This window comes from Bicyclus anynana, chromosome 3 (assembly GCF_947172395.1).
Source record: "Bicyclus anynana chromosome 3, ilBicAnyn1.1, whole genome shotgun sequence".
NCBI classification, from domain to species: domain Eukaryota; kingdom Metazoa; phylum Arthropoda; class Insecta; order Lepidoptera; family Nymphalidae; genus Bicyclus; species Bicyclus anynana.
Window position 1 is genome coordinate 15,428,992 of NC_069085.1, and position 13,582 is coordinate 15,442,573.

Sequence of the window (13,582 nt, forward strand, 5' to 3'; positions counted from 1 at the left end):
GATAGGGAAGAAGTCCACATTAGTCAAAGCGAAGCTTGACCGGGTCCGTTAGTATTAGTATAGATATATACTGGTAGTATTACCACGACTTGATACATAATACGTCGTCGTTATCAACCCATATACGGCTCACTGCTGAGCTCGAGTCTCCTCTCAGAATGAGAGGGGTTAGGCCAATAGTCCACCACGCTGGCCCAATGCGGATTGGCAGACTTCACACACGCAGAGAATTAAGAAATTCTTTGGTGTGCAGGTTTCCTTACGATGTTTTCCTTCACCGTTTGAGACACGTGATATTTAATTTCTTAAAATGCACACAACTGAAAAGTTGGAGGTGCATGCCCCAGACCGGATTCGAACCCACACCCTCCGAAATCGGAGGCAGAGGTCATATCCACTGGACTATCACGGCTACATATAATACATAATATACTCGTACATAATAGTACAGTACGAGATGAAAACGTAACCATTTCGAAATTGCTTGGTAAAATTAATCGAAATTTAATGAAATTATTATTTTCTGATTGCGGTTTTTGGATATAAAGAAACTCCTGAACGCACAATAACTAAAAAACTCCAATTTCTTGCCATAGCTTAGTTTAGTAATTGATCATTCATGTTAGTAGGTAGGTAGATACGCATAAAAATCGATTTATTTTTTAATGCAATCATTCTATAAGGCTCGTAAAATACTTCCCGTTACATTTAGCTGATTTTAATTCTGACCAAATTGGATATTTTTTGTGTGAGGTAGGTTACCAACGTTAAACTGGTCCTAGTAAGTGGTCTTGATATTTACTGACGCAGTAGACTTGAGACTAATTGGGAAGTCCTGAGTTCGATCCTTGATTCAATTTATAGGCTTCTATTTTAAGTTTCTCTAATTTTGTGCTTTGATATGGCTAGTTACCATCGTACAAAAAATAACCTATTAAGTTTTTAATTGTATTTGACGGCCTCCGTGGCGCAGTGGCATGCGCGGTGAATTTACAAGGCGGAGGTCCTGGGTTCGATCCCCGGCTGGGCCGATTGAGATTTTCTTAACTGGTCTAGGTCGGGCTGGTGGGAGGCTTCGGCCGTGGTGTTTGTGTGTTTGGAACGATGTCTATGAAGAAATCGGTCCTTCTTTTAGTGAGACCTCAGTTAAGCCCTAATTTATAATTATATAAATTATTATTTTTAATATTTTAATGTTCAACGGAATTTATCTAAGTATTACAAATACCTGAGGTTTTACTTGTTTTAATATATTGAATAGAACTACTAAAAGAAAATTCGCATTATTAATTAGTTTAATTTGTGATTCGCCGAAAAAACTGTTTTTTTAAGCAGAAATGAATCAAAATATTTATTTTTCCTTAATGACAATTGATTTTCCCTAACATGCACTGTAATGTTGCATTGCAATTTTACGTTCAAAAAAGGTTTGCAAATTATCACAATCATTGTTGATCATCATCACTATCAGCCTATTATAACTATTGGGACAGGCGTCCCTCCTTTTAAAAGAGGAGATATTATGGGGTTTCACCCACCATGCTGATCCTATATGAATTGGCATGCTTAGGATGATCATGTCGAACTATCAAATTTAATGATATCTACTTAATGACCGGAACCAACAGCTAAACAAACGGGCACTTTGTCACCACCTTCCTGACTTCGTGCTAAGAATTTTCACTTAAAATCACTTGGAAAAAAGAGAACCTCAATGCCCGACCCTGGACTAGAACGCAGGACCTTGTGATCCCAAGCCACATAGGCTAATGACTGGATTAAAGTTCGTCAGGCTTTAGACATTGATTATAATATAGTATGTGTTGTAATTCCAGTTATAATGTGTCATTGATATTGGTTTCCAGAGGTGACATACCTGCGGCTGGAACACCTGGACGTGAGCTGCAACTGCATATCCTCTCTACCTCTGGAGCTTCGCAACATGAGCACCATTATCACATTGAACCTGGACAACAACCCGCTCGTCTCCCCACCTACTACTGTAAGTGTTTACCGGTCACTCAAAAGTACAAAGAAATAATATGTCTTTTAAACTTTACCATTATTCCCTTATATTTGTATTGTAAGAACATTTGCTATATCTTTTAAATATGACCAATATTACCCTTTACCCCTAAGTAAGCGAAAATCTTGTTCTAGGAATGGATACGACAAAAGCTCAACGTTGACGACATAATAACCACAACTTAGACCAATTACCTCTAGACTTGTATTCACAATATTTTTATTGTAATAACATTTGCCATATCTTTTAAATATGACCAATATTACCCTTTACCCCCTAAGTAAGCGAAGATCTTGTGCTGGGAATGGTTACGACAAGAGCTCAACGTCGACGACTCACGACATAATATGACTACGGCGACACATAACCACCACCACCTTTGGACTTTTATCCACAAGCGTTAGCTTTCAGCCTTGTCTATTCTGTGCTTGTTTAGCACTCAAAATCACCAACAAAATTGTCTGTCGTTTTTTTTTTTAATAAAATCACACCTCGAAAATATTTAACAGTAATAAATATATTCTGTGTCCTTATACTACACACAACTATAAATTTAAATCGCAATACACACACGTCTATTTTTAACAGAATGAAACAACGTATCTGTACACGCAGTTTGTTTACAACACCTTAGATCGTGATCATGTACTTTTGACAGAGGGTAACGTCTAGCGAGGCAGGTTCTATGGTAATTGGTCTGAGCCACCAATAATTCCATAAAATATGCACGTGAATCTTTCTATTTTAATTTATAATTTGGGTAATATGATATGAGAGACCGTTGGTACCGTTGGTACCGTGATAGCCCAGTGGATATGAACTCTGCCTTCGATTCCGGAAGGTGTGGGTTCGAATCCGGTCCGGGGCATGCACCTCCAACTTTTCAGTTGTGTGCATTTTAAGAAATTAAATATTACGAGTCTCAATCGTTGAAGGAAAACATCGTGAGGAAACCTGCAAACCAGAGAATTATCTTAATTCTCTGCGTGTGTGAAGTCTGCCAATCCGCATTGGGCCAGCGTGGTGGACTATTGGCCTTACCCCTCTCATTCTGAGAGGAGACTCGAGCTCAGCAGTGAGCCGTTGATGACGACGATATGAGAGAAAATAATATAATTTAACTACTCATATCACTCACAGTATAGGTACAATTATTTATGACTTATGATAAAACCATTTTAATTAAGGAAAACATTAACTTTTAATTACGTGCTACATTGCCCTACATTTGAAGCATTAATAAAAACCTTTGCTTATATCATTTGCAAGTTGACACATATAACTTCGCTTCGCTATCGCGTTAATTATGTAGGTTATTTATCAGATTATATTTCATGGCTTTAGTGCCTATATGTTTTTATTATATAACTAATGGGGGAGTGTCTGTGAGATCATGAGATTTATATAGTGTAATATATATAAATCTCGTGTCACAATGTTTGTCCTCAATGGACTCCTAAACCACTTAACCGATTATAATAAAATTCGCACACCATGTGCAGTTCGATCCAACTTGAGAGATAGGATAGTTTAAATCTCAAATTATAGTCGCATTTTTAATTTATTGCTAATTATTTGTCTCTATATATATATAAAAGAAAGTCGTGTTAGTTACTCCACTTATAACTCAAGAACGGCTGAACCGACTTAGCTGAAAATTGGCAGGGAGGTAGTTTAGAGCCAGGAGAAGGACATAGGATACTTTTTTTTTGTAGGGGTAGGGTAGGGTTAGGGTTGGGGTAGGGTAGGGGAAGAGTAGGGGTAGGGTAGGGGTAGAGTAGGGGTAGGGGTAGAGTAGGTTTATGGTATAGGGATAGGGTAGGGGTAGGGTAGCGGTAGGGTAGTTGTAGGGTAGGGTAGGGTAGGGTAGGGTAGGGTAGAGTAGAGTCAGGGTAGGGGTAGGAGTAGGGTAGTGTAAGGTAGGGATAGGGAAGAAGTGCAAATAAATTAATTAATAAGTCAAAGCGAAGCTTGAGCGGGTCCGCTAGTATAATTATAAAACTCAAAGGTGGCTGACTGACTGACACTATCTATCTATCTATCAACGCACAGCCCAAACCACTGGATGGATCGGGCTGAAATTTGGCATGGAGATAGATGTAATGACGTAGGCCTCCGCTTAGAAAGGATTTTGATCAATTCTACCCCCCAAGTGGATAAAATAGGGGATGAAAATTTGTATGAAACTTTGTCAATTTTGCGGCCATTCGGCTGAAATTTGGAATGAAAATAGATTTTACTCTGGATTAATACATAGGCTACTTTTCATCCCGGAAAAATCCATGGTTCCCGCGGGATTTGTGAAAAACTTAATTCCACGCGGACGAAGTCACTGGCGTCCGCTAGTAATTTTATGAATTCGATAATATATAAGTGTTAGATGGATGTTAAAGTATCAGTAATTTACAGTAGTATGTCATACATTACAATTCCGCTGAGCCGTGATAGCTCACTGGATCTCTGCCCTCGATCCGGAGGCCGTCGGTTTGAATCCAGACCAGCAAATGCACCTCCTACTTTTCAGTTATATGCATTTTAACAAATTAAATATCACGTGTTTCAAACATTGAAGGAAATACATCTGCATACTTGACAATTTTCGTAATTCTCTGCGTGTGTGAAGTCTGCCAATCCGCATTTGGCTAGCGTGGTGGACTATTAACCTAACTAACCCCTCTCATACTGAGAGGAGACTCGTGCTTAACAGTGAGCCGAATATGGGTTGTTGATGATGATGATGACGTTACAATGACACATACAATAACTGAATTAGGACAACTGGTCTGGTTTCGGATCTGCTAGAATATAATATTCCGCGTGTAGATTTTAGAAATCACGGATGCCTTGGTCACAGACGGCGATAACTCTTGACTTTGTGAATATTGCAAACTCGTGATGTGATGTCCAGTATGCCTAGCATGCGACCAACGACATATTATTTCGCGAAGATAAATAGACAAAATGGCGGCGGAGTAGTCCCAGTCTCATCTATTTCTTCCCAACGCAAAGAAAGAAATAGCGGTGGTAGGCTACGATCGTGGCTAGTTACCCTACCGGCAAAGACATACCTCCAAGTGATTTAGCATTCTGGTACGATATCGTGTAGAACGGGGGTTTGGATTTTTATCCTCCCGTAACAAGTTTGCCCGCTTCCATCTTAGATTGCATCAATCAAGGGCTATTAGTAAGGAATTAACAAAAAATAGATAGCGATATTTCCTATTTTCTTTTTTTTTTTAAACATTCGAAGTTACATAAATTCCCACCAAGCTGAATATCGATAAGATTGTTTAAAATATCATTAAAAATGAAATCCCCATTTTTCCCCTGTAAGGAAAAAAAATTATTAGTATAAAAATTAGTTTTTCACGGTGGCTCGTAGAAAAAAAGTATTGATAATTTTTTTGTAGATAATTTTATGGTCTACAATTTTGTCTAAGGTATTTTTATGATAACATTTACCGTTTTGCTGAAAATCGCGAAAAACTCATTTTTGACCTTTGACCTTAAATAATTTTTTTTCCTTACAGGGGAAAGATGGGGAACATTCAAATTTTGTTTTTAATGATATTTTAAACAATCTTACCGATTTTCAGCTTGGTGGGAATTTAGGTAACTTTACTCTTATTTTTTGGTTTAATTTGACCGGTCTATTAGGCCAGGAGCCCAATATTGACACAAAAACACATTTACCCCGTTATCTCATATCACGTCAGGGAACCTAATGTAATTTATCGTTATGGGTGAGTGAACCAGCCCAAATATTGACTCATTCAATTAACCTACTATGACTACTCCTTTTATTTACCCTCATGTGTGTAACATTATAACTGCACCCGCGTCATTTGTTTAATTAATAACAGGAATTTTCTGTTGCCCAAGTGAACGTAAAGCGTTTGTTTATTGATAAACGAGAATTAAGCAGCAATACTCCCTCCAGTTTCCCACGTTTTGACTATGTTTCCTAGTCGTACGACAATGTCTCCTTCTCTTTTTCGTTTTCGAAGTTCAGTTCGACCGCGATTTTCTGGTTAGGATTCGAGGGCATTGCACCGCCTAGCCCCTGGGTAGCTACGCAATTGCATCAGTCATCTCATCATCTCGTATATGCCGATTCGGTAACCGCGACTACAAACTCCGTCAACAGACCCAGTTATACATATATTAATATTGTGCATAAGTATTTGCTAAAACAGATGCACTCCATGGACCTCACTTTCCAAAGCCCGATGGAGCAGAGAACAGAGACGATTAGAAGGACATGGGTTGCTGTTTCTAGCCGGCGACAACCTTGAACATCATTATAAACGCGACGCGGAAACGGAAACGAAAGCGGAAACAAGACGCGGAAATTTTGGGTTCGAGTCCCAGCTGGGCCGATTGAGGTTTTCTTAATTGATCCAGGTCTGGCTGGTGAACCACCCTACCGACAAAGACGTACCGCCAAGCGATTTAGCGTTCCGGTTCCGTAAAGGGGTGTGGATTTTCATCCTCCTCCTAACAAGTCAGCCCGCTTCCATCCATTGCATCATAACTTACCATCAGATGAGATAATAGTCAAGAGCTAACTTGTAGAGAATAAAAAAAAACACCAGTATTAAACTATTACCTCTTTCTTCCTCAGATATGCATGCGCGGGCGTGTGCACATATTCAAGTACCTAGAGAACATGGCCAACAAGGACTCCCTACCTGCGCACAGGCGGGTCGACGAGACCCGGCGGTCCACCAAGCACAGTTCGTACATCAGCTCTCCGAACACCGTTCACATAACGTCAGGGAACGCCACCATTGACTGCTTGAGGCACAAGCCGAGACATGTGGTCGATAGTGGATACTGCACCGACGGCGTTGAGAAAAGGTGGTCGAATGATGGTGAGATCAATAATTTAACTAATAATTCTCAATGTAATTTCTTCAACCCGAAATCAATTCAATGGCGAAATCTCACAAATGATAATTCAAAGAAAAATAGTATAGGTACTATACGTATAATTTTTATCTGAGCTCTATAACAATTGTCGTTTTCAAAAAAAAAAAAAATCACAGAAATACCGAAAACTTTGACATTTGACCTTAAATAACGTTATTTACACCCATGGGATCTAGTGACTTTTGGCACTGTATTGCCACTACTGGTGTACTATGTATAAACTGTGTAAACCCTAACCATCAAAGATTCTAAGACAACTTTAGAATACTTTAAACTTAATTTTAAATACTTTTAGATTGTTTTACAATATCTGACTCTACATTCTGACTACTAGTGAAAGCTTACAAAAGAGTGGGTCCACTTCTTCATTTTTTCAAGCCATGTCTTTTTAAACATGACATGACTAATATTCCCTATTTCTTTTCATTTAGTTAAGTGGCTGTGTTACAAATGGATACAATAATATTTCAACAGGCAGGGTTTGAACTTAAGTCTACATCGCAATGATTTCCTTGAACATGGATTAAAGGTTGTTCTACAATGTCTGTTTCTTTATTCCACAGCAGGCGGCGAAGCAGGTGGAGGGTCAGGGAGGTCAACACCAAGTACCCCCTCCACTCTCTCTCCCGGAGCTGCTCTGTCGCGGACACAATCTCTCTCCAGTGAAACCCCCTTAGCTCCACTCACACCTATACTCACTGGGTATGTACAATGTAGTATACTTGAGGTTATTTGAAAATAGAATATTTGTTTTTCGACACTAGTTATGTATGAGACTGGTTTATAAATCTGCAGTCTGATTCACTAACTTTGATGTATGTTGGTTGACATACAAAATTGAGATTCTGTGTAACAAAATGTCATCCGGTGCTTACTGGTGGCTATCATACTGTAGGTTGATGACATTTCTCAATAATTGATTTTATGTTTATTTTAATAAGTTGATAATAAAGACCAAAATAGTGAATAGGCGAGCTGATCGTTATTTCGCTGAAGTCAAGGTTTTTCGAGTATGGGGGAAGGTAATGGGTTCGATCCCCGGCTGGGCCGATTAAGGTTTTCTTAATTGGTCTAGGTGTGGCTGGTGGGAGGCTTCGGTCGTGCCTAGTTATCACCCTACCGGCAAAGACCGACCGTGGCTCCCTAAAATGAAGCACTAGATTTACACTCTGCTAGTTGTATCCAATGATTTATTATAGCTATTATTATTATACATGTTATAGCTATTGAGTGCAAAGTTAATACTCGTACAAATCCTGACACCAGATTAAATGATGAACTATAAAGAATGGGGATGATGACTAGGTTTGAATATATTGATTTTTATGATACATTCGGGTAAATAGGATCAATGTTAACTAATTTATAAAAGCAAAGATTGTCTGGATATTTGCAAAATAAATGAGATTATAAAATTTCAAAAACTATTAAAAATATTTTATCGTAATTAGATGAAAATTCATACAGTTTTAGCTTCCTTACATTAAATGTGACATTTTTTAATATTTGAACTATAAGCATAAACGCACAAATAACAAAGATATTAGTAATTTTGTTTGAACGCGCATACAAATCTAACGATCATTACATTGCCTATGACGTCATTATTTCGAGTCATTTTGTATGGGGCGTTTTTCAGGGATCCGAAGCAGCGCCGCAAATCTGACTCTTTAAATCCCTGTAACTCCAAAAGTAATGATCGCAGATACCCTGTTCCTTTTTACAAAATTGCTTTACTATTAGTATACTCTTAATTTATATACAATTTAAAAAACTGTCATCAATTTATGAGCAACTTATTTTACTGCCAGTCTCATACATAACTCTTCTTTTTCTAGAATCTACACATTTTGGAAACTTAGTAGATTCACTGAACGATTTTGTAAACTTGGATTTTTTTCACAAGATACATTTTTGAAAGTCACTAAATAACAGACAAATTTCCAGTCTGTAATTTAATTTTTATAGATTTTAATAGATTTAGTTCTTAGATCTTTCTGGATCATTTAGGAGTTTGTTTAGATTATGAAGCGTTACAATTTACAAAGTCGTGTTGTTGAGAAAAATCGGGTGTATTAAAAAATATATATTTAGAAAAAAAAAGTTGTAATATTTGTATATTTACATTTTATACAAACTTGTATAGATACTTTATTTTGAACAATTTGAAAAACTAGAAATTTTGTAACGCTTACTGGATTTCACGTCTTCTACATATTATAATAACTAAACCCGTTTATTCATAAATACATTTATTTGTATCAAAATAATTCAAAATGGCACACTTAATTTTATTTTTTAACACGCTTATATTAGGATGAATTTTTGCACACGGACTAGCTAAGAAACGTCATTACAAATCCAATATGGCGGCCTCCCCAAGATGGCAAACTGGCTGTTTAAAATCCACCCCCATGATACGGATATCAAATGTAAGGGTTTGCTGTCAGGAATACGAAAAAAGCGTGTTTTTAGTATTTTTTTAATTATTTTATATTATTTATGAATAAAGGGGAAGTTCTCTTTAGATTATAATCTTGTAGTATTTTCTAATAGATGCTTTTATTTTTCTTAACATTTTTTTCTCGATGGCCGATGCAGAGGTAATACCAACAGTTTTGGCTCGCTCATCATCAACATCGTACTCCCATCACCCTCCCCCCTATTTTTATTAACCCCGGTGTTGTCCCTTTCAGCCTCCGTATATCACCCGAAGGGACCATTTCGAATGGCGACGATAAGAGTAAATTAGCTCATCAACAAACCTACAGGTACATTTCAGTTCAGATGGTTGCGTGTTGAATTTTGAACAGTTGTCTCAAAAAACATAAATTTTATTATATTTTGGCAAAAACAGTCATTACAACAATATATAATACTAATTAAAAAAATACAATCATAATAGACAATACCAAAACCGACCAACGGAAAAAGTACAATGCATTTTTAAATTGGCGTCCTCTTCCTAACAAATGAACATGTTACATTAAAACAGTAGAAACTTTTATATTTTTTTTCCGAAAAAAATAAAATGAAAAAATAATATGAAAGAAAAGACAAGGGCAATAACTTTTTTGTATTAATAAATTAAAATGATATACATATAATTCAACACGCGATCATCTTAACTAGGCTCATACACACTCACTGGCATAACAATGGCACCACTTTTATATTTATCTTTTGCAATGGTTTTGTGCTTTTGCATGATTTATTTTAGTTTTATACAGTGACAGAAAAATAAATTTACCTACTAATGTGTTTCAATATATAATTAAGGGCAAATAAAATTATTAATTAAAAAGTAATTAACTTGATGGAATAAAGGGAAAATAATTTTATTTAATTGTTCATACACCGTTACTAACCATCCTTTAAATGTTTTATTAAAACAATATTTTCTTTGCTGCATTTTTGCTAAAACCTTCAATGTGGGGGTTGTTTTTGTTTAGCTTACAATTAAAAATAACTTAAAATTAATATTTATTCTTCAGCTTTGTTTTGGAATAGCTAAATAACTAATAAGTCATAATCCAGTTGTCTGCACTACAATTTCAGTCTGGGCATCACACTAATATAATTGTAAAGACGAAAGTTTGTGTATGTGCAAGTTTGTGTGTTTGTTCCTCCTTTGCGGTGCGGCTACTGATGCTATTTGGCTGAAATTTGGAATGGAAATAGATTTTACTCTGGGTTAACACATAGGCTACTTTTCATCCCGGAAAAATCCATGGCTCCCGCGGGATTTGAGAAAAACTGAATTCAGAAGATACTAATCAAGAAGAATGATTAAAGCTATAGCCATACAGTATAATTAGTGTTATAAGATTGGCAGTATATTATTGCATATATTTGCGTGCACGCTTCTGCATATATGGCTAATTTTGTAAATAACAAAGTAACATTGTCAATTAGTGAATAACAACAAACTTACCACACAAGAATAAATAGACAGCAGAACACAGCAAATCAAATCTATAACATGTTACTAATTTAAACAATTGATATTACAGACAATACAAAGAAGCCTTAAGACAGCAGCGTCAACAGGACGTCTACAGACCCCGAACGGACCAACCCTCCCCGGAACTGGACTCCTCACCGCACTCCCAAAGCCCGATCCACTTCCAAAAGTCACCACACTCTCCTATCAACGGCTACAGTAATGTATCACCTTACAACCGATCACTATCCAATCCTGTCTCATCCAATACAAACTCCCCAATTCCACCAAGCTCACCCATACTCCATTCCACACCGAGAAGATTCCAACCGCAGAACGGCAACGCTGAAAAACCAGAAGAAACCAAACGACCCGTCCAAAAAGTAGTACCATCGAGAAACGTCAATAAAATGTATTCCTCGGTGAATGGGAACATTGATTACACCAGGGTAAACGGTTCAGAGACTTATACTAAACCAACATCACCGACTAAATCACCAACAAATACTCTAGGATACAGTAGTCTCAAATCGAATATACCTCGAACTGTAAATGATGCCAAGTTGTTAACTACAACAGTCTCGTACTTGAAAGGTGCCGGTGCTAAGCCTACGGGGAAGCTAGCGTGGAACAAAGAGGGTGCGCCCGACAAACTAAGCTTCACCATGAAGAGGGAGTTTGACAAGCAAAAGGAGGAATCGGAATTGTTGCAGCAGCTGAGATCGGTGAGTAATATTGAATTTTCTCCCATTATATATTTATATGCATATTTAATAGCCTACTGCAGAGTCAGATCTCTCTCCTTTATAGGACAGCGGATTAGGAGCTTAGACGACACATTGCACCAATTCAACTTGCAAGGCTTAGGGTTGTATTACTCTTTTATGACTAATGATCATTACAGACTTTCACAACAATCTAAGTTTGACTAACTTGCCGAACCATAAGAACTTAAAGATTGTGTAATGTAATTTGATGTAATGGATTTAAACAATGTGTAGAGTGATTTTAAATCATCATCTCCTTACCCTTATCCCACTTAAGTAGGGTCGGAAAAATATGTCAATATTTTCCATTCGTCTCTATTGCTCGTCAACTCATCATAAACTCCTTTTACACACATGGCCTCTTACACACAATCCAACCATCTCTTCTTTGGCCTTCCTCTCCTCTTATGACCTTCCACTTGCACATTCAACATTTTTCTAGTAATATGACTTTCCTCTCTACGCATTACATGTCCATACCAAGCTAACCTTCTACTCCTCAATTTTTCTGTCACCGGCGCCACCTTCAGACTTCCTCTTATATACTCTCTTATATACTCTCTTATATAAAATTAGAGTGATTTTAAATAATGATTTATATTACAGATAATAGAGTCACGGTTGAAGATGTCTCTACCGGAGCAGCTGGCGCCGGTGTTGGCGGACGGAGTGGTGTTGTGCCATCTCGCCAACCACGTGCGGCCGCGCTCGGTCGCCTCTGTGCACGTGCCGTCGCCTGCGCAGGTATATACTACATTGTATATAAGCAGCTTAAGTTTCTGTTTGTCGCCAAAAGCTAGTTGGTTACGTTCCTAATTGTACTAGCCCATGAAGTTAAGTTGCAACGTGGGTAAGTGTAGGGAAGAGTAAGATAGGAGTTGGGTTGGATAGTAGTGGTAGTTGCATTTCTTTCTAATATAGACATCTTTACTTAGATATTTTCAATTTTCCCTGTTTATATGTGCAAGTAAAATTTTGGGAGATTAATTGAAACCACTTCTTTTAGTGCTAACATGCTCCCAACGATATTGTCTCGTGAAGAGAAATTGACAAATATAACCCATAGGCGGCGCTACCGGAAATATCACTAAATCTTTATATTGCGTTGGTACGAAAGAGATAGGAAACTATCGGACGCCATTGGACGACATTTTGTTTATTTCTTTTTGGTCGCATGTTAGCGTTACATACATTTAATATAATCATCATCAACCCATATTCGGCTCACAGCTCATGTCTCCTCTCAGAATGAGAGGGGTTAGGCCAATAGTACACCACGCTGGCCCAATGCAGATTGGCAGACTTCACACACGTAGAGAATTAAGAAAATTGTCAGGTAGACAGGTTTCACAATGTTTTTCCTTTACCGTTTGTGACACGTTCTTAAAATGCAGTCAACTGCAATGCAATGCAATTAGTATATATACTTGTGTGTTTTCTGGAAAATCCTTAAACAAAGTGAATAATACTTACAAGCGGTCTATTATTCACTTTGTTTAAGAATATGATTTTCCTGTTATTGATACATATTTGTTTGTTATAATTACAGCCGAAGCTAACAATGGCGAGGTGCAGGCGGAACGTCGACAACTTCTTGGAGGCGTGCAGGAAAATTGGCGTTGAAGAGGTAAGTTGAGATAATTCTATAATTGTTATGTTTGTTTGTTTGTACAGTTCAATTCAAACTTTATAACGTCTCGGAACATCGAGTGTTTATGATGAGCAATGCAAATTTTAGGTATCAGCGGACGCGGTGGTGAGGCATCTCCCACACGCATTCCCCACATTTTAGCTAACTTCTGAGATGGTATAAAGTTTGAATCGAGCTGTAACTACATTTTATTAACTTTATTTTGCGATAAATCGACTGTTTGCTCTCTTACAATTCTTTAAATTATTATTTTATAATTATAA

General features: G+C 37.3%; 1 protein-coding gene across 4 annotated transcripts in view; it reads left to right on the plus strand.

Annotated features, from left to right (window-relative positions):
- The window catches only part of LOC112058593 (leucine-rich repeat and calponin homology domain-containing protein), a 111,052-nt gene that overhangs the window by 74,185 nt on the left and 23,285 nt on the right, over positions 1-13,582 (plus strand). For 3 of the 4 annotated variants that reach the window (XR_008252412.1, XR_008252413.1, XM_052891257.1), the window contains exons 4-10: positions 1,866-2,002; positions 6,651-6,900; positions 7,522-7,660; positions 9,655-9,729; positions 10,972-11,626; positions 12,275-12,412; positions 13,218-13,295. Coding sequence is in view for 2 of the 4 variants with exons in the window: in XM_052891257.1 (XP_052747217.1) it covers positions 1,866-2,002; positions 6,651-6,900; positions 7,522-7,660; positions 9,655-9,729; positions 10,972-11,626; positions 12,275-12,412; positions 13,218-13,295 (1,472 nt within the window). In the remaining 2 variants the exon portion in view is untranslated. The remainder of the gene's footprint in view (positions 1-1,865; positions 2,003-6,650; positions 6,901-7,521; positions 7,661-9,654; positions 9,730-10,971; positions 11,627-12,274; positions 12,413-13,217; positions 13,296-13,582) is intronic. The other variant, XM_052891258.1, reaches the window with a different exon arrangement.